This window comes from Mesoplodon bidens (genome assembly GCF_964165515.1).
Source record: "Mesoplodon bidens genome assembly, chromosome: 1".
Taxonomy (NCBI): domain Eukaryota; kingdom Metazoa; phylum Chordata; class Mammalia; order Artiodactyla; family Ziphiidae; genus Mesoplodon; species Mesoplodon bidens.
In genome coordinates, this window is record NC_138176.1 from 219,100,096 (window position 1) to 219,122,732 (window position 22,637).

Below are 22,637 nucleotides of genomic sequence, written 5' to 3' on the forward strand. Positions count from 1 at the left end.
TATACAATTATGTGTATTATCTGACTGCAGAGATCCAATCTACACTAGGAAGATTGTACGCTAGCTTTTAGAAGATTTGGTATTTGTAAATTAAACAATCATTTAAAAAATTCTTTCCTCTTCTCTTCCATCTCTGTCTCTCCTGTCACCTCTGAGGAAACAATAATTTGGATTTCTGACTATTGTAGCAAGAGAGTATCTGATAGATATGGCTTTATGGAGCAAAATTGTAATTCAGATTTGCTTTGAAATGTAGAGATGATAGCAGTAGAGTGAACCATTAGGAACTGATAGTTTTATGGTCATACTAATACCTTTGTTGGAGGTAAGATTAAAGAAAGTGGTGCAAAAGCTAAAGTGTGATTTAAGTCCTCAAAGCATAAGAGTAAAACCAGAGACAGCAGAATGAGAATAGCAGTGTTAATTTAAGAATATGATTTTCTTTCTACAGGAAGGAAGGGAGTTGGTTGGGATATAACTATAATTGTCACTGCTGTTTGATGATAAGTCCATAGAGCTATAGCTTCACTTTTATCATGAGTTAGCCACCAAAAAAGATGTCCTACACTGCTTTTTATTTGGTTCGTTTGGCTACTTTGAAAATAGTCTGAAGAAGGGCAAAGGTGGAAACAAGGAGACCAGTTGGGAGGTTTTGCATGAATTGAGGCAAGAGGCGATTGTCAGTTGAAATAAGAAAAGTTCTAGATGGTATATATGGTATATGCCATGACATGTTAGATGTTATATGAAGTGATATACAGCATGCAGTGTCTTTCACTGGACAGTGGGACAGAGACTTTTTCTTTTACTTCATACAAGTTTGTATTGTTAGATTTTTTTTTTTTTACAATAAGTGTATAATTCATTTACAACAAAATTAAACTTTTACAGAAAGATAATATAACAATATAGGAAGTTAGTGAAATTACCCGCAATCTCACTACACTACAATTTTTATGTTTTCCATCATGATGTTTTTTTCCCTATATATTTTAACAAGGTTGTATTTATATTTGTAATCTATATGCAGTTTTTGTATCCTTCCTTTAAAATTTAACATTACATAATAAATATTTTCCCATGTTGCTACACAGAAAAGTTCTACAAGTAGAAAATAAGAAGATGCTTTTTGCATGTGAACTGTAAATATGTAGTATCAGATTATAATTAATGATTAGTTGAGACACGTATAGCACCGTACTAATGGAAAGAGCCATTACTGCAAAATAGAATTTATTTTATTCTGTTAATAACCTCTTAAATATGTGATTGGCTCTGTATTGACTTTTTTTAATGAAATCCTTTATTTATTTATTTTTGCTGTGTTGGGTCTTCGTTTCTGTGCGAGGGCTTTCTCTAGTTGTGGCAAGCGGGGGCCACTCTTCATGGCGGTGCGCGGGCCTCTCACTATCGCGGCCTCTCTTGTTGCGGAGCACAGGCTCCAGACGCGCAGGCTCAGTAGTTGTGGCTCACGGGCCTAGTTGCTCCGCGGCATGTGGGATCCTCCCAGACCAGGGCTCGAACCCGTGTCCCCTGCATCGGCAGGCAGACTCTCAACCACTGCGCCACCAGGGAAGCCCCTGTATTGACTTTTTATTCTAATTTTATAATGAAAGGACATTGTTGTGCTTATTATCAGTATTAATAGTTTTCTACATATTTATGAGCAATGAGCATTTTAGATTTCGCTTTCATTTTTAACCCCAATTCTTTAAAAATACGAGAAATTTCTAATTCACTTTAGTTTTAGAACTGTCTCTTCTTTTTGGAGGTGGGGCATGTGGATTGTTAACAAGGATAACCATGCTTACATAACACACCATCCCTAAAATAGAGGTAGTCCCTTATGTTAAAGAGAGGTACTGCTGTAGCCTGAGCTGTAATTTTATTTTTATTTATTTATTTATAAATTTATTTATTTATTTATTTTTATGTCTGTGTTGGGTCTTTGCGCGCAGGCTTTCTCTAGTTGCGGCGAGTGGGGGCTGCTCCTCGTTGCGGTGCACAGGCTTCTCATTGCGGTGGCTTCTCTTGTTGCAGAGCACAGGCTCTAGGCACGCGGGCTTCAGTAGTTGTGGCTCATGGGCTCTAGAGAGTAGGCTCAGTAGTTGTGGCACACGGGCTTAGTTGCTCTGCAGCATGTGGGATCTTCCTGGACCAGGGCTTGAACCTGTGTCCCCTGCATTGGCAGGAGGATTCTTATCCACTGCACCACCGGGGAAGTCTGATCTGTAATTTTAGTTACATGCATAAATTATCTTGAAGGTTTTTTGAAGTAGACTTTAACGCGCACACTCCTGTATAATTCTTTCAAGTGAAAAATCTAAAATTCACACTAGATGGAGCTCCTAAGCTAATTCTGGGTTTATCTTTTAAAACTTTCTCCCTACTGAACAATCTTGTAAATATAATAGCCCTAACATTTTTCAACTTAAGCCATTTTTTAGAATGGCGGCAGTGACTAAGGCTCCTATTTTGTACCTTAATTTGTTTGTACCTTAGTTTTAGATGGAGTATAAGAATGAGGAGAGGGGTCTTATATGGAATTACAATTATATGTGATTTAAACCTAGATTTACCTTGATATTCAAGGAATGTTTAGCTTCATAACTTTTTTAGAAAAAGGCAGTGACTAAACATACAGAAAAGCGTTTGCTGATCGTGTAACATTTGCATTCCATTTGTAGGCTAGAGGATTTGTTGACAATTTGTATAAATAGAGGAATGTTTGTCTTCTTTTCTGTTCAGATTGTTCCTCATGTAGTCAATTTGGTTCACTCCTTCAAAAGTGATGGTCTGCCTTCCAGTACAACCTTCCTAGTGCAATTAACAGAACTGATACACTGTATGATGTATCATTATTCTGGATTTCCAGATCTCTACGAACCTATCCTGGAAGCAATAAAGGTATGATAACAGTTGCACCAGTATTTGCGGAGCTGCAGCCCACGATGTGATAGATGAATGCGGTGAAACATTCCTATAAGCAGCTATTCATTTTACTATTTTATGGAAATATACCTTTTATATGTAATAAAATATGCAGTTGGAATCAAGGTTCATTAATTTTTAGGGAGTAATCTCTTATTTACTATAACTAATCTAAATTAATAACCATATTTCTTCAGTTCTACAATGCCAACAATGATAAGGTGTCCCTGTAAATTTGTAATACCTTTGGGGGAGATTTGATTTAAAAAATGCTACATTAAGTTAATACATACATCAGAGTTGCCTCCCAATATCAGAAATGTTAAAATATGTAAGATACGTCTTAGTATCAAGGAAAGACAGTTTAATAAAATATTTGACTTATGTTTCTTCTGTTTTTTATTTCATTTTTGCTATGGATTGTTCATGAATGTCCATATTTCATAGAATCTTTACTTGAATTATTTGTGAACTTACTGGTTTTCAACTTTGTATAGATAACTGGATCTAAAAAGCATTGATTCTGTTTGTCTTGAAAAATGGGTCACAGTAAGCACACTTTCCTCTTAGTAGATTTATTGCGTGATCAGGGTAGAGCAAAAGAATTGAAGAACTTGCCTCAGCTAGGTGTATTCAGAAGTTATTAGAAATCATTTCTATTAACAGTGTTCCTTTTTGAGATATGAAATAAAATATAAGGTCTCATGATCTTTACTTTTTATGTATCTGAAGTGAATTCAGAGCATGCTCTTTTTACTGTAGAGTTAGCTAAATCACACTGAGCCCAGAACACAAGACTGTTCAGCAATTATTGTGTACTACTGGTATGACAGTTTGACACTTCAGAAGTAAATGTCTTTATGTATAAAAGGGTTTTTTTGTTTTCTTTTTTTACTTTTTTTTTTGAACTTTAGAATTTTATTTTTTTACACAGCAAGTTCTTATTAGTTATCCATTTCATACATATTAGTGTATACATGTCAATCCCAATCTCCCAGTTCATCCCACCACCACCACCCCCTGCCACTTTCCCCTCTTGGTGTCCATACGTTTGTTCTCTACATCTGTGTCTCTATTTCTGCCCTGCAAACTGGTTTTTGTCATGGATTTGATAGTAATGTTAATCTCTTTCTGCAGTGTCACTGTGTCCGTAGATGAAAGCTATTGCTGTTGTTAAATGTCATTCTTCACTGCTGAATGTTGAAAATTCTGATAACTGAAATAGGCTCAGAAGAATCTATATGGTTAAACATGAGATTGAGTTTTATTTCTTAAAGTCAGAGGTCATTGTGCTTAGCTGCTTGCATTTTTCATTCCCTGATTACTTTGAGCTTTTATTTCTAAGGGTTAATACTGGGTAAATATTAGTATTGAATGAAAAGGAGATATTATTTTCACTACAAAATTTGAAAGCAAATTGTTTGTTAAGCTTATTCAATTGTGTACTAATTTAAATCCTCATTCTACTGCCTTTGAATAGCACTGCAATATACTCTCTGATGTCAGAGGTTTATTTTGAAAACATTTTGCTGGCAAATAGGAAACATAAATAGTTCAAATGTGACCTGAATTCCTGGTTCTTGAGTATTCCTCAGCTTGATAAACTCTACCTTAGGAGATACTTATTCATTTTAGGAGACAATTATTTTTGCCATGTAGTGTAATTTGATTTTTTGATGACTGCTCAAGTATTATCAGTGATTTCCAAACTAAGTGGGAGAAAACAAAGGTTAAATGTCAGTGGAAGAATCTTCTTTATGGTGTTAACTTAATAACAAAAAATAGTTTATATGTTTACACTACTTTTCCTCTTTATGATCTACAGGATTTTCCTAAGCCCAGTGAAGAGAAGATTAAACTGATTCTCAGTCAAAGTGCCTGGACTTCTCAATCCAATTCTTTGGCATCTTGCTTGTCTAGACTTTCTGGAAAATCTGAAACTGGGAAAACTGGTCTTATTAATCTAGGGAATACATGTTATATGAACAGTGTTATACAAGCATTGTTTATGGCCACAGAGTAAGTTTAAATTTGAGCTTTTTGTTTGTTTGTTTTCATTTTAACTGTAGAAATTGATGCATGTTGATGAAATGTAAATGGTGGGATTATCTTCACATTATTTCCTAAATATGGCAGAAATATTCATATTTTCATATAATTACCTTATTCAGAAATGAATTGCTTTTACTGCTCAGGAACTTTTAAAATGTTAATTTATATAAATTCTACTTCATGTTTATATTATATATTGCATTTAGAGTCTTTTGAATTACTCCGAGTTGATATTTATTAATGTAACAGAGGGATTGATTGAGCTTATTTCAGAATTTAAGGGTCCTCAAGTACTAATTTGTTATTATCCTGTTTTTTTTAACCTGTATATCTTTTAAGGTGGTCATGTTTTTTTCTGCTTATAGATATTTTGCTGTTTTATCAGATCAATAACTCCTTTGTTGCTGTTAAGGAAATTCAAGCTCTGCTTCCCACCCCAAGTTGATAGATACTGAACAACTGTATAAACAGACATGTTTCTTTGCCGTCTTACAGATTTACTTTCAAATTCATTTTCTTTTGCAGCCAAGCAAATAGGAAATCAGAGGTTGTTAGCTATGTGAATACAATCTGTAAAGGTACAAAATAACGATAAACTTTTCCTGAAGGCCAAAGCATGGTTGAATTTTTCTCTTCTGTACCAATAGAGTATTCATGGGACTTGACCAAAGATGTTTACAAATTGAGTTCTAAGCCTGTGTGAGTTTTTATGCCTACCTAGAGGAATCATAAACTGAAAGATAAAGAGTTCAGCTTTATTTTCTTTCCTGGCCTCAGAATATACTGTCAACACTAAGGTGTTTTTCACTTGGTCTAGTGTTTTCTTTTGTCTTTCGGTTTGTTTGTATTAGGGATTTTTTTGTTTGTTTTTTAAGAAAATGTATATACTCTTAGACACAAGTGATACTAGGCATAAAGCTAAAGTAATCCATGTATCACCACCAGAGGTCACCTAATCCAGCTGCCTCATTTTACACATGATAGATAAAGCAGAGAACCAAAGCAGTTATAACTGGCAACCACAATTCAAAGAGCACATCTTACTGTACAGTGGCCAATACTATCTCAGAATAAGCAGACAGGATATTTTATTTCTTTGGTAATATGTAAATTCCTTGTGGTTTTAAAAAAATAAATCTAGAAGTACATAAAATAAAAATCGGACATTCCCATCCCCAAGGGTAATTTGTTAACAGTTTTGCTTGTATTGTCCCAAACCTATTTTTTGTACAGAGATAAGATTTATCTAGTACAAGAACAAATGAATTTTTTTTAAATATGTTTATAAAGGATCCTGTTTATATATTCTTTTCCAGCCACTTGTTTTTTTTCTTTTAATGATTTGTGTTGGAAAGAGTCCCACGTTAGTGCAAATGACAGAACTGTGTCATTCTGAGTAAATAGGTGTACCATGATTTATTTAATCATATTCCTACTGATGAATATTAGATTGTTTTGCTTATAATTAATATCTTTCTGCCCATATGCAGTTATAGAGGATATTCTTTGAATAGGGTGTGCCAAATTGCTTCCAGAAAGGCTATAGCATTTGAACTTGCATACTACTACATGATTGTACCTATGACCCCATGGCTTTAGCAGTACTTGATATAATCAGTCTTTAAAAATGTTTCCAATCTGGAGGAAAATGTGTATTGCTGACCATTACAGAGTTTTTCCCTCTCTAGTTTTCTTTGTTCATTTGTGTTTCTTTTTTGAATAACCTATTCTTTCCATTGTGCACCTTTCTGTTGGGTCCTTTTCTTTTTCATACTGATTTATATATACTATGGGTGATAATCCTTTGTTTCATGCTTTCTTCCAGTCAGTATGATTCCAATTTGTGGAGTGTTTTGTTTGCAATTTTTTTTATTTTATGTAGTCAAATCTGCTATTTATCATTTATAGTGTCTGAATTTTAGGAAGCCTTCCCCTCTAAACTCCTTCCCCACCTGTTTTGTTCTTTTAAATACTTCAGTAGTTTTGTATTTTACATTTAGCTCATTACTCCTCTGTGGCATCTGTGATGATGTGAAATCTTAATCTAATTCCATTTTTTTCCAAATGGATACCCATTTGTTCCTATACTGTTTTTTGTATAGCTTCTTCTTTTCCCATCTGGCACTAGTACCACACTCTTTAAATCACTCTAACTTCATAGTAGTTTTGATTACGGCATATTTTTTTATTTCATGCAGATGTGAAAGAATTCAAAAGTTGTTTACTTAAGTTATTAGTTAATAGCTTAATCTATTTCTATTTGCTAATCCAGAAGATAGGAATAATATGTGACTGCACGTGGCCATTGCCAGGCCACGTAGTAAGAGTTCAATTACCGTCATTCTCTTCCTTCTTCACTACATTGTAGGCAGTGACTTTGCCAGGTAAAGGGCCTTCAGGTAAGTGAAATTTTACTTTGAGGATAATAAGTTCTTGAACTGACTTCCCTTTAGCTTTTAAAAAAATGCATCATGTGTATACATGTATACAGAAATCATTATGTTTTATTATCTTTCAGTTTCAGGAGACAAGTATTATCTTTAAATCTAAATGGGTGCAATTCATTAATGAAAAAATTACAGCATCTTTTTGCCTTTTTGGCTCATACACAGGTGAGTGTGTGTGTAGTGTGTATATGTTAATTGCATTGAAAATCTTCTTTAAACTTCACATTATACCAAATTTGGTGAACCTTTTTAACGGATGAAATAATATATATCCTCCCAGCACAACAAATCCGCATAGAAATCTAAAAAGATACTGCCTAAAATCAGGATATGCTCTTAAGTTTTTTTGTTTTTTTTTTTTGCGGTACACGGGCCTCTCACTCTTGTGGCCTCTCCCGTTGCGGAGCACAGGCTCCGGATGCGCAGGCTCAGCGGCCATGGCTCACGGGCCCAGCCGCTCCACGGCATGTGGGATCTTCCCGGACCGGGGCACGAGCCCGCGTCCCCTGCGTCGGCAGGCGGACTCTCAACCACTGCGCCACCAGGGAAGCCCATGCTCTAAGTTTTTATTTCTCCCTTCTGCTTTACATTCTTGTAGATGAATATTTTACTGACTCATGCTGATTATTATAGATCTGATTTTTTATCCAAAAATTAAGCTCCTTCATGAAGAAATCGTTAAAAATGAATCTTTAATATTAAGTTTATATATACTAATCAGTAGATCTTCACAGTAAAGAACAATTAAAAATGAACAATTAAAATAATTTTGTGGCATCTTGGCTTCTTTTTTATCCCATTTCTAACATATGTACCCTTTAATTATGACTAAACTTCTAAGCTCTAGAACTTAATGGATAAACTGTTTACCTATTAAGTTCTAGAGCTTAAAATTTTGTGATGATCATTTATGTCCACAGATTAATCCAAGGAAATGAGCTTATGCTAATGGAAAGAATATCACATAGTAAACAGACATTTATTAAGAGACACAATGTGCAGTCTGATAAGCATTCAAAAAGGAATCCTTATGCTCGAGGAACTTTTACTTTAAGGTTTGAGTAATACATATGAATAATATATATCATTTATAAATAATACATATTATTTTCTGGTTATACTCTGATTGTCTTAGTTTCACAGAGGTCTAAAGGAGTAGGTAGTTACAGCCAGAAGAGAAGATAGATTCAGAATCGGTGGAATTGAGTTGATAGGAATGGTTTGTTTCATGTATACAAGCTGAGAAATATCTCAAGTATAACTTCTTAAATAGAAAGAATCAAGACAAGATTGACATATGTGATGATTAGTGATGGCCTATGAGATACTCAAAGGATCATTTATACTATTCTCTATCTGGGGGAAATATATTCATAAATTATAACATCTCAGGACCAAGGGAGATGAAATCTACCCCCTGCAACTCCCAAACATTGTTTTCTAGTAAATGGATTTATGCACTTGCTTTATCACTAGTCTGTATTTACTGTATACTGTATAGAATCGGCCCTTGAACATCATAGGTCTGAACTGCAGGGGTCCACTTACACATGGATTTTTTTCAGTAAATATGTACTATAGTACTACATAATCCATGGTGGTTTGAGTCAGCAGATGCGGAACCACAGATACGTGAACAGGTACACAGTATATCTTTACAGTATAACTTTTCAGTATACTGTAAAGTTTTTGACTAAGCAGAGGATCGGCACCCCAACCCCTGTGTTGTTCAGTGGTCAGCTGTATAATATATATGTATGTGTGTATCTCTACGTATACATGTAGATATAAATACGTTATATATACTATATTAACTTATTAAGTCAGAGCTATTGGCAAAAAATTTTAGGAGGCTTCCAAACTCCCAACAAAAGACGAAAGGAATTAACAAGAGAACCTAATTAAAGTTCTGTCATAGTTGAGACCCTATCTGATAGCAGCCTGACAAGACTGTTTTAGGTAGATTTTCCCTATATAATTTAAAAGGCTTTTCTTCTTATAATTAATAAAACTAACATTATTGAGCATTTAAATTTGTCTAGCTCCTGTGCTAAGTGGTTTACATACATTATCTCTTAATCCTCAAAATCTATGAGGTAATAAGGTAGCATACCCATTTTACAGGTGAAGAAATGGGGCTTACATTACTTGCTTTCATGGTCATGCAAACAAACAGCAAGATTGGAATGTAAACCAAATGATTCTGGAACCCGTGTTCAACCAGTCCACCAAATTCCTTTCCTTCAATGCCATAAACACTCCTATTTTGATAAAAAATTTCCTTAACTGAGAACTCTGTCATATACCACAAATAAATTATAAATTTTCAAGTTATAATCACAGCTCTTCAGATGCCTTTTTCAGTTCTTTTTTTTTTTGTCATGGCAAAATCTAGGATTTCAACCTAGCTTGCTCTAAAGTCCACTAGCAGCCACTTCACTAAACTGCCTCTGTACTAAAAAAAAAGAAAGTCAGCAACCAGTGAAAAGTCCCTAACCAGTGTGTTCATATTCTGTACACTTATGACATGTGTACCCAGTCAAGGAAATTTTCACCTAAAATAAGTACACGTGGCTCTGTAGAGTATGCCCCTTATTACTTTAGCCAGGATATATATTCACTAACATTTTTTTCAGAGTTTATTTTTTTTTTAATTGTGGACTCGAGCACATAGAGGGTAATGCCAAGAGCATTATATTAATTTAAAGAGACTTGGGTTCTGATATAATCCCCTCTGCCATTAATTTAGCTGTATGACCTTGGGCAAGTCACATAGTTTCTCTAGATCTTAATTTTCATCTGCAGAATAAGAAGTTATGACTGAAAGTTACCTAAATTTATTTCTAACTAATTTTATGTGCCCCCATGTTTGGCACTTTGTGGTAAAGGTTAAGCCAGTATAATTTTAGTAATCTTTATTAAGCATCATATATTAAGATTTCAGTTATTTGGCTCAAATAACTTTCAGTTATATATTAAGTTATATATGTAACTTTCAGCATCATATATTAAGATTTCAGTTATTTGTGAGAATCACTCCCTTGTGTTTCTCTATCAAAAGAGAGAAGCATATGCACCTCGGATATTCTTTGAGGCTTCCAGACCTCCATGGTTTACCCCCAGATCACAACAAGACTGTTCTGAATACCTCAGGTTTCTACTAGACAGGTAAAAAGTATTTCTAAAGCTATGATTTGAATTATGTTCTTTCATAACATTATTTCTACAAAACATTGTTTTTACCTTTAAAGACATATTTTGACTGTTAATCCCTAAAATACCTTGCATTTATTGTATTTTTTAAAGTGTTCTTTTGTTTTCAATTTGGTTTCTTTTTTAAATTTTCTTACTTTAGACCAGCTGTTCTCAAAGTGTGGTACAAGGACCCCTAGGGGTTCCCAAAACACCTTCAGGGCTCTTCCCGTTTCGAACTGCATATCTGTGTATATGTAGTTGAGGCCAGATTTTCTTCATATACTTCATCCAGAACAACATATCACGATAGATTGAATGCAGGGCAGATATGAGGATCCAGCCTGTCTTCTATTAAGCCAGATACTTGAAGTATTGGCAAAATGTAAAACAGCGCCATTCTTCTAAGTTTTTTGGGGTTTAGAAAATAAAACTTTTTAATTTTAAAAATGTTATTTATATTAACATGTAATGAGTTTATTATTGTTTTTAAATGTATTATTTTATTCTCAAATTTTGAATACAGTAAATATTAATAGGTATAACCACATAAATGAAAGCTCTTGGGTTCCTCAATTTTTTTAAGAGTATAAAGGCATCCTGAGACAAAAAAATTTAATAACTGCTCTTTAAACCAGTTCATAATTCAGTGGGTTTGGTAAATTGTATTGTCTTCTTACCACTTAGTTAATAAAACCTATTATCTTCCTGTATTTCCCTGTCTTTGCCTCCCTTCTGTTATGTGAATGACTAGTAAAGTTAGTTGAACTCAACCTTCCTTCCATTCACCAAGGATGTGTTGAGTGGTTTCTTTGTGCCAGGCTTTCTGTGAGGTGTCAGGCAAACAAAGATGTATAAGACAGTTAGTGGACATATATAATTAACTATAATAAGTGCTATAAAATAGCAGTATGAAGAAAGTGTAATGAGAATATAGGGTAGGAACAGTTTCCTAACTTCTCTTCTGATCTACCTTCTCAAACTGTTCAATATTCCTCTTGATTAAAGGAGGAGAAACTTGATTTTTTTTAGTTAAGCATTATATTTGATAAGAATAATTTGGCTATTTATATAGGCAACCAATATTTTAAAGTAGAAATGACATTTAAATTTAAGCAAAGTAGCTATATAATGATATACTCTTCTACAGGCTCCATGAAGAAGAAAAGATCTTGAAAGTTCAGTCCTCACACAAGCTTTCTGAAAGTCTGGGGTGCAGTGAAACTTCTTTACAAGAAGTAGCCAATAAGGCAGCTGTACCAACAGAGACCCCTTGCACAAGTGATAGTGAGAAGACATTAATCGAAAAAATGTTTGGAGGAAAACTACAAACTCACATATGTTGTTTGAACTGCAGGAGTACCTCACAAAAAGTGGAAGCCTTTACAGATCTTTCACTTGCCTTTTGTCCTTCCTCTTCTATGGAAAACTTGTCTTTTCAAGATCCGGCATCATCACCCAGTACACAAGATGGTGGTCTAATGCAGGCCAGTGTACCTGGTCCTTCAAAAGAACCAGGAGTCTGTAATCCATCAACAGCTGCCTTTGCCAGTTACTCAGCTGTGAATGAAAGAATGGTGGACAGTCCTGATGAGTTGCGCTGTAGTGAAGACACTTCTGTCCCTAATGACTCTAGCAAGATGCTTGTTAATAAAGATGTACCTCAGAAACCAGGAGGTGAAACCACATCTTCAGTAACTGACTTACTAAATTATTTTTTGGCTCCAGAGATTCTTACTGGTGACAACCAATATTATTGTGAAAACTGTGCCTCTCTGCAGAATGCCGAGAAAACTATGCAAATCACAGAGGAACCTGAATACCTTATTCTTACTCTCCTAAGATTTTCATATGATCAGAAGTATCATGTGAGAAGAAAAATCCTAGACAATGTGTCACTGCCACTGGTTTTGGAGTTGCCAGTTAAAAGAACTACTTCTTTCTCTTCGTTGTCAGAAAGTTGGTCTCTAGATGTTGACTTCACTGATATTAGTGAGAATCTAGCTAAAAAATTAAAGCCTTCTGGGACTGAAGAAGCTTTCTCCCCAAAATTGGTGCCCTATATATTGAGTTCTGTTGTCGTTCACTCTGGTGTATCCTCTGAAAGCGGGCATTACTATTCTTATGCCAGAAACATCACAGGTACAGAGTCCTCATACCAGATGTGCCACCAGCCCGAAACTCTGGCCTTAGCCTCCTCCCAGAGTCATTTACTAGGGAGAGATAGTCCCAGTGCAGTTATTGAACAGGATTTGGAAAATAAGGAAATGTCAAAAGAATGGTTTTTATTTAATGACAGCAGAGTGACGTTTACTTCATTTCAGTCAGTCCAGAAAATTACAAGTAGGTTTCCCAAGGACACAGCTTATGTGCTATTGTATAAAAAACAGAACAGCACTAATGGTTTAAGTGGGAAAAATTCAACCACTGGACTCTGGGTAAATGGAGACCCACCTCTACAGAAAGAACTAATGGATGCTATAACAAAAGACAATAAACTATATTTACAGGTAAGTTGGAAATATAAGCTTCATCATTTGTGGAAAATATTTAAACAATTGACAGGTGGTTAAATGAGTGCCTTAATTTTGAAATCCAACTTCTGCATTTTTAAGGAATTTACAAAGTGGTGATTTTGAAATTTGAATCTGGGTTTATATGAAATGGGTTCAACCTATATAGCTAAATTTTCTTTCTAATGTTGCAAATTAGTTATGAAAAGTCACAAGTAGATGCAGTATAGAAGCCCTTGTTTGTTTTTTTTGTTTTTTTTAACATCTTTATTGCAGTATAATTGCTTTACAATGGTTTGTTAGTCTCTGCTTTATAACAAAGTGAATCAGTTATACATATGTTCCCATATCTCTTCCCTCTTGCGTCTCCCTCCCTCCCACCCTCCCTATCCCATCCCTCTAGGTGGTCTCAAAGCACCGAGCTGATCTCCCTGTGCTATGCGGCTGCTTCCCACTAGCTATGTATTTTATGTTTGGTAGTGTATATATGTCCATGCCACTCTCTCACTTTGTCACAGCTTACCCTTCCCCCTCCCCATATCCTCAAGTCCATTCTCTAGTAGGTCTGTGTCTTTATTCCCATCTTGCCCCTAGGTTCTTCATGACCTTTTTTTTTTTTTCTTAGATTCCATATATATGTGTTAGCATACAGTATTTGTTTTTCTCTTTCTTTTTTTTTTTTTTTTTTTTTTGCGGTACGCGGGCCTCTCACTGTTCTGGCCTCTCCCGTTGCGGAGCGCAGGCGCTGGACGCGAAGGCTCAGCGGCCATGGCTCACGGGCCCAGCTGCTCCGCGGCATGTGGGATCTTCCCGGACCGGGGCACGAACCCGTGTCCCCCGCACCGGCAGGCGGACTGTTTTTCTCTTTCTGACTTACTTCACTCTGTATGACAGACTCTAGGTCCATCCACCTCACTACCAATAACTCAATTTTGTTTCTTTTTAAGGCTGAGTAATTTCCATTGTATATATGTGCCACATCTTCTTTATCCATTCATCTGTTGATGGACACTTAGGTTGGTTCCATGTCCTGGCTATTGTAAATAGTGCTGCAATGAACATTTTGGTATGTGACTCTTTTTGAATTATGGTTTTCTCAGGGTATAGCCCAGTAGTGGGATTGCTGGGTAGTATGGTAGTTCTATTTGTAGTTTTTTAAGGAACCTCCATACTGTTCTCCATAGTGGCTGTATCAATTTACATTCCCACCAACAGTGCAAGAGGGTTCCCTTTTCTCCACACCCTCTCCAGCATTTATTGTTTCTAGATTTTTTGATGATGGCCATTCTGATGGGTGTGAGATGATATCTCATTGTAGTTTTGATTTGCATTTCTTGAATGATTAATGACGTTGAGCATTCCTTCATGTGTTTGTTGGCAATCTGTATATCTTCTTTGGAGAAATGTCTATTTAGGTCTTCTGCCCATTTTTGGATTGGGTTGTTTGTTTTTTTGATACTGAGCTGCATGAGCTGCTTGTAAATTTTGGAGGTTAATCTTTTGTCAGTTGCTTTATTTGCAAATATTTTCTCTCATTCTGAGTGTTGTCTTTTGGTCTTGTTTATGGTTTCCTTTGCTGTGCAAAAGCTTTGAAGTTTCATTAGGTTCCATTTGTTTATTTTTGTTTTTATTTCCATTTCTCTAGGAGGTGGGTCAAAAAGGAACTTGCTGTGATTTATGTCATAGTGTTCTGCCTATGTTTTCCTCTAAGAGTTTGATAGTGTCTGGCCTTACATTTAGGTCTTTAATCCACTTTGAGTTTATTTTTGTGTATGGTGTTAGGGAGTGTTCTAATTTCATACTTTTACATTTAGCTGTCCAGTTTTCCCAGCACCACTTATTGAAGAGGCTGTCTTTTCTCCACTGTATATTCTCGCCTCCTTTATCAAAGATAAGGTGACTATATGTGCGTGGGTTTATCTCTGGGCTTTCTATCCTGTTCCATTGATCTATCTTTCTGTTTTTGTGCCAGTACCACACTGTCTTGATTACAGTAGCTTTGTAGTATAGTCTGAAGTCAGGGAGCCTGATTCCTCCAGCTCCATTTTCGTTCTCAAGATTGCTGTGGCTATTCGGGGTCTTTTGTGTTTCCATACAAATTGTGAAATTTTTTGTTCTAGTTCTGTGAAAAATGCCAGTGGTAGTTTGATAGGGATTGCATTAACTCTGTAGATTGCTTTGGGTAGTGGAGTCATTTTCACAATGTTGATTCTTCCAATCCAAAAACATGGTATATCTCTCCATCTGTTTGTATCATCTTTAATTTCTTTCATCAGTGTCTTATAATTTTCTGCATACAGGTCTTTTGTCTCCTTAGGTAGGTTTATTCCTAGATATTTTATTCTTTTTGTTGCAGTGGTAAATGGGAGTGTTTTCTTAATTTCACTTTCAGATTTTTCATCATTAGTGTATAGGAATGCCAGAGATTTCTGTGCATTAATTTTGTATCCTGCTACTTTACCAAGTTCATTGATTAGCTCTGATAGTTTTGTGGTAGCATCTTTAGGATTCTCTATGTACAGTATCATGTCATCTGCAAACAGTGACAGCTTTACTTCTTCTTTACCAATTTGGATTCCTTTTATTTCTTTTTCTTCTCTGACTGCTGTGGCTAAAACTTGCAAATCTATGTTGAGTAACCTCGTTTGTTTTTAATTAGAAAAGTTGTGATCATTATAAAATCATGCCATACAGAAATATAGGAAGTTTAATAAAATGGAAGTATTTTCCTCTTCCCTTCAGTCCCACCTGCCAGGGGAAACAACTGCTAAATTTGTAATTATTCCTTCTAGACCTTTGTATAAATATTTTAAGGACTGTTTATTGACAGGTGGATAAAATAAAGGACACTAAAAGGTAGAATACGTAAAGAAAGGATATTTGTATTCTTTAAGGACCTGATCAGTAGAATCATGGCAATAATAGAACAATTAGTAAATAAAAACTATGGAATAAAGGTTTCATATGAGCTGAATTTACTTATACTTTTCGCAAATAGTTAGTGCTTTTTCTTACTTTAAAGTTAATAAAGACCTTGCTGAAAGCATTTTTCTTTGAAACCTGCCAACTTGCTATCAACATAAAGGACCAGCAGTAAATTGTAGTTAAAATTGTAGGTGTATTAATTGGGTAGTCCAAGTGATTGTATGAGTTTAAATAAGTAAGTTTCTAAAAATTTTGTGTTACAGACTCCTAAAGTATACAGAAAAAGAGAAAAAAATAGTACTGATTTTCAGAGGGAAGTTTACTCAAAAGTTTTCAAATTTACTGTATTAAACAATACTCAAATAATAATGATACATTTTTAAAGGAGTATGGCAATGTTCCAGAGTCACCCAAAAACAGTACATTTTACAGAAAAAAAATTAGAAACTCAGAATATTCATTATTCACTACCAAAGACTCTAACATCCAGTCAGAAGGCTTATGTTCAAGGTAATAGAGTATACTCAACCATGTCCTCCTTGCTACATATCAAATAAGCACTTAGGTAGGACTCATCATGATTCTTGAAGATTGGAGAGGTGGAGTGAGGGTAAGAAGGTTAGGTTAAAATAGAAATTTTCTACAGTATAAAATATGGAAATAAGGCCCAGTGCAATCTTGACTTTTGGAAATATGCAGAAACTACTCTAATTTATGTAATTGTAATTCCAAAAGCTCTTTTAACCATAACAACTACTTGTATTGCAACCCGGCTCTACATGATTTTCTCTATCTTGCCATTTACCCCATTACATCCTGATTTTACAATGTTTGTATGTGATGAGCCATTCTTTTCATTATTATTTTAATACCCTTATGTCATTATAAAGGAAAACCATTATGTACTTTGTTAATTCAGTTTCTCAGTGTTGTGCAGTTGTTCTGAATTCCATTTTAAGTCTCAGATAGGCCAGTTGTTTAATGCAAAAAAGATATCACTAAATTTTACATTAAGGGTATTTATTTATTTATTTACCTGTATTAAGACTCTTAGGCTGTTAAAGCTTCATTATCAGAGAGCTTTTTTAAAGCAAATTACAAAAACATACTCAACTCTTAATTGGAAACTTAAATATATTTAGACTTTAAATTTACCTTTAAATACAGTAATGTAATTGATAAGGTTTGAATTGTGATATTTCTCATACTGTGTAACTGAATCATCTGGCATCTTAAGTTTGTATTAGGAGACTATAGTGTTTTCTTTTGTTCTACTCATGAACATGTTCTCATAATTGCCAGGCAGTGAGAATGTGTGATGTTGAGATTTTTGTATACAGCCGTTTTCAGCTATCATTTTTTAGTTTTGAACACGTGGAACCTGTATGTGTATGTTTTTGCTCTTATTCTCAGTTTTGTTTTTACATTCATTCCTGGGGTATAGTTAAAAGTTTGTGCCCATTTCATAGCAATAATGCTGTGTGATAGATTGCTATGTCTAGGATACAACTTTGGCTTTAAGAAACAGCATTATACCTATTTATAAAACAGTTGTAAAAAACTTAATCAGATCTTAGTAAAAATAAGGGTGTGGAGTTGAGTAAAGTCACAACTAGATTTACAAGTGTTAGAAAGACTCTTGCTGTTTCTATAGTATTGGCAGGATTAGTGGTTGTGAAAAGCCTAGGCAAAAAAATTCTATCTGACAAAGTATTTTCTACTCTGTATCATAGCCTGACACATAGGAGAGCAATGCGAATTGTGGATCTTAAAGTAAATTTTGGAAAGGGCTTATCTCTTCATATATATTTCTCTCCCCAACTTCCGTTAGGAGTATCTCCATTATTTTAGTGTCTGGACTACCAAAACCATGCTTTCAGTTAGGATCCAGTGAGAGAAAAGCTGTGTGAGTCGCACCACCTATCCCCATGTGTCCCACACCAGCTGCAGACAGCTCTCCTTTCGTGTTCAATTTCTTTCCTTTGTTTCTTTGTAGAAGGTGGGAGTTTGTCTTAATTTTTTTCTTCATCATACTTACAGAAGAGTATACATTATACCTGTGTAAAGGGAAAAAAAGATGGATTAATTTAATGTTTACAGATTTATTTAAATGAGAGATCTAAGTATACTGAAAGGTTTTTGTCCCAAAGCAACAGGAACTCCTTTTTGTCACTAGACCTACAGTCCACTGCTGAAATAAGAATTAATTTTAATACTTGATATAAATTTGGGATATAAATTACATATGCACTGAGATTCATAGTTTGTGACATTTACGTAATATTGTCATCTGTATTAAAAGAAATAAAATGAAAAGCAGTTTCCCCTACTTTTATCCATAGTTTAAGCTTATCTTCTGAAAACAGAATATCATACATTTTTCTCCCTCAGCCATGTATGTATGTATGTATGTATTTATTTAACATCTTTATCGGAGTATAATTGCTTTACAATAGTGTGTTAGTTTCTGCTTTATAACGAAGTGAATCGGCTATACATATACATATATCCCCATATCTCCTCCCTCTTGCGTCTCCCTCCCACCCTCCCTATCCCACCCCTCTAGGTTGTCACAAAGCACCTAGCTGATCTTCCTGTGCTCTGCAGCTGCTTCCCACTAGCTATCTGTTTTACATTTCGTAGTGTATATATGTCCATGCCACTTTCTCACTTCGTCCCATCTTACCCTTTCCCCTCCCCGTGTCCTCAAGTCCATTCTCTAAGTCTGTGTCTTTATTCCTATCCTGCCCCTAGGTTCTTCAGCACCTTTTTTTTTTCTTTTTTCTTTCTTCTTCTTTTTTTTTTTTGTTTTAGATTCGAGCCATGTATTTATATAAATAGCTAAGAAAGCAAAAAAGGAATATTTCTTTCTTGGGAAGCTCTCTATCTTAAAATATAATATAGGTTTCAGGTGTCTCAGAAGCAGTGGAGTTACTAAGTTTTGTATTTTGTAGGTCCTTCAACATAGTTGCTGGTGAGAAGTCACTTTTTAACAAAGTCCAGGCAAAATTTGCCGTATCTTTTGGGAGCAGAACTTCTTGAACTCTGCCTTGCATATTTACTCAGTGTTATTTATTTCATTGGGGAACATGATCTGTATCCTAAACCAGATATTGTTTCTTAGATCCAGAGTCATATTTTCATTGCTTGTTTAGATAGCTTAATAGATTATAGAGCCAGAATAGAGGATTTTTGTTTCTTATTTTTGTGTCTATTTCTGATATATCCATTGCAGCTTTTATTTTCTATCTGTAAAATGTATGTAATTCTTACTTTAATTTTACAAATTGAAGAATAAATTACTATAATTTTACAAACTGAAGAATAAATTACTATAGCTCCTGAAAAATATTGTGTGGTTGGACATGATACAGAGGAGCCAGCAGTTATAAATGTTGTAAATGATAGAGTTAATGAAAAAAATGTTTTTGAGAAATATCCTGCAAATTAAGTTTTAAAAGCCTCTCTAAAGCCTGTCAGAGACTGGTTAATTAGGCCATTCTGCTATAAGGATTTCTTATCTTAGGTCACATTCAGCCCTAAAAACATGTGGTTCTTGATAATTTTGTGTATTGAGAATCACACAGCAGTCGCTGTATGCTTACTGAGAAACAGGGTTTCCGTAATATGAGGGATAGATGTCAGGTTAAGCCTGGGGTTTTTTTCTCCATAATAAAAATTGGGCATCTCATGAAGGGGGTAGAATAGTCAACCAAGAAAATTTAGCTAGAAATTGTAAAATAAAATTACCTTGCCAGGAGGAGCAAAGTAATTGGGCTTTTAGTTGAAAAATTGAAAGTAGTACAGTTTTTGTTATTAATGTTGACTGTACTATGAAAGTTCTTCAGGATGATTAAACCTAACCATTTAAGGGTTGTGCTGTTGCCAGTGGCTTTTAGACCTTGTTGATACCGATGACCTCACTTGAAAGTTACAGACTCTTTCCCAGGAACAGGGACATATATCAGAATATTTTCTTCCTAGGAGTTTGTGCCAGTTTTAGAATCCAGTTCTACACCTTGCCAAATGAATTTGCAGTTTCTTTATAAATAAATAAATAAGTGCTTATTCACATTTGTTCCTTTCGTGGCCAAGTGCCTAACAGTGTTCTAGTCTGAAATCATTAATATTTACTGAGCACTTAATATGTGTCAGGCACATAGATGAATATGGTTCCTTATAAAAGTTCTAATAATCTGGTAGGGGAAAGTTTTAAGTAATACTGTAAGGAGACAGGCTCCATTCTCCTTAGCAGTGTTGGGTTTTTTTTGTTTGTTTGTTTGTTTGTTTTGCGGTACTTAGGCCTCTCACTGTTGTGGCCTCTCCCGTTGCGGAGCACAGGCTCCGGACGCGCAGGCCCAGCGGCCATGGCTCACGGGCCCAGCTGCTCCGCGGCATGTGGGATCCTCCCAGACCGGGGCACGGACCCGTGTTCCCTGCATCAGCAGGCGGACTCTCAACCACTCTGCCACCAGGGAAGACCCCTTAGCAGTGTTTTTGAGCTCTGTTATTTACTGAGAAATATTCTGAGGAAAGGGTAGGAAATAAAATCCAGCCTTCTTTCATTATTTACACCTTTTACTGTAATCACCCACTTCCAAAATAGCTCCACTTGACAGAAAGTGTAACCTTTGAATTCTATGTTCTGTGTATTAGAAAGGAAATCCATTCTTGTATATGGTGATGAGTGTTGCAAGAACTGTGATATTTCTGTAGAGAAATTTTAAGGCTGTGGAGCTTCAGTTTCATCTTCTGTAAAGGGGGGTACTGAAAGAGAATGGCCTTTAGGATCTGTCATTCTGTAGAGTTATACTAGGATTTTGCTCTCTACCTTGTTCGCTCCATCTGTGATTAGGTACTCGACTTTAGTAAGATTTGGTAAAGATTAGTGTAATCAGTATTTTTAAAGTTACTGAGATTTGAAGGATGCTTATTAAGGATTAAGGCAATTTAAAAATATTTGTGTAGGTGATACTCATCCACTGTATTTAGAATTTTAATTTCATAAAAACTATTTTTAATTTTAGGAACAAGAGCTGAATGCTCGAGCCCGGGCCCTACAAGCTGCATCTGCATCCTGTTCATTTCGGCCCAATGGATTTGACGACAATGATCCACCAGGAAGCTGTGGACCAACTGGTGGTGGGGGTGGAGGAGGGTTTAATACAGTTGGCAGGCTCGTATTTTGATGCTGAGAGAGTCCAAAATGCACTGGTCACAAAACATCCAATACTATGACTGTTTAAATGTCAGACTGTAACAAATATCATATCTATCTTTTATTTTTCTTTTCATTAGACCGTTATACAAGAAAACACACTCAGTGCTTGTTTTTATTTTCTTGACAATACGTTTATTAACAAAATGCATCATTGGGAAAAAATCTACCTCTTAAAATTCCATTTTCTTTTATGGTTAGACATGCTTGACCAAAAATTTTCAGAGGCAAATATGTACCTGGTCCCTAATTAAGCTGCATTAAATTTAGTAGAGGCAATTAAATGGTCCTGTCCTCAGTTTTACTGAACAAAAAATAGATTTCACTTAGCATCCTTTATAAAAGAATTGGTGTTAGAGGTGAAGGAAATATTGTTAGTAAGGAAAGAAAGAAAATCTTCTATTTTCTGTGTAGTTACCCCATTATTAAATTCAAGTCTTTGAGAATACTAGAGATGATATAGTCTCTCATGAAGGCAATAACATAAACTTTATCGAGCTGTAGTACTTTTCAGGTTTGTTCAGTGCTGTCTTCAGCATCACTGTATCTACATTTCAAGTACAAATGTTTTAAAAAAGGATTATTTATACATATGTGCTGAGTTGATTTTAAGAAAGGTGCATGATCCTGTAGGAGCCACATTTGTACCTAAAAATTGCTAACTTTGTAGTGTTTCTAATTGTTTGAGGATTTTAAAAATTCTATTTCAGGGAGTATATCTTCTGTGTGTTTTGAAGGAGGTGAGTTCTGTATGTGCCTTGCAGTACTGTAATTCAAAAATAGGAGCCTTTGGCTGCGGAAAAGTTTTTTACAAATGAAACGTTAGGAAGTAATTTTTTGTGCTAACATTAAAATCATAACTTTTTGAAAGGTATTAGATTTTCCTGAAGTAAAATCTGATGGTTCTAAATCAGTAAGTGTAATAGTTTGTTTTTAACTCTTAGAAGAATTCAGAGGAAATCAACCTAGTCAAGTAAAAAAAATTTTTTGATTTTGTTACCTAATCCTCAGAATATTAAACATTGATCACATATTTTTAGAGTTACACATCTGTGGGGTTTTTTTGTTTTTTCTCGTTTGAGTCGTGTTCTGCACAGTTGTTTCTGTTTCACAGTTTCAGATAAAATGTTGAAAAGTCAGCCCCTATGGTCCCACATTTTCCTTTGCCAGGAAACTGGAAACAAGTCACTTCTCCTGGGTCTTGATTATACCGTATTTAGGAGTTATCCCAATTGTCCCCATTCCTAAAAGTTTTAACTTATCCATGGTGTACATTGTTCTGAAGACTGGTCACATATTTATTTTGAAAACATTTTAAGGAAAGAATGTTCTTTGGTGATTTGGGGTTTATCTTTTTCC

General features: G+C 35.1%; 1 protein-coding gene across 1 annotated transcript in view; it reads left to right on the forward strand.

Moving 5' to 3' along the window:
* The window catches only part of USP38 (ubiquitin specific peptidase 38), a 33,963-nt gene extending 12,588 nt beyond the window's left edge, over positions 1 to 21,375 (forward strand). The window contains exons 5-10 of the mRNA XM_081224704.1: positions 2,749 to 2,907; positions 4,757 to 4,950; positions 7,502 to 7,595; positions 10,492 to 10,598; positions 11,773 to 13,132; positions 21,088 to 21,375. Of these exons, the coding sequence (XP_081080830.1) occupies positions 2,749 to 2,907; positions 4,757 to 4,950; positions 7,502 to 7,595; positions 10,492 to 10,598; positions 11,773 to 13,132; positions 21,088 to 21,249 (2,076 nt within the window). The 3' untranslated portion in view covers positions 21,250 to 21,375. The remainder of the gene's footprint in view (positions 1 to 2,748; positions 2,908 to 4,756; positions 4,951 to 7,501; positions 7,596 to 10,491; positions 10,599 to 11,772; positions 13,133 to 21,087) is intronic.
* The last annotated feature ends 1,262 nt before the right edge of the window (positions 21,376 to 22,637 follow it).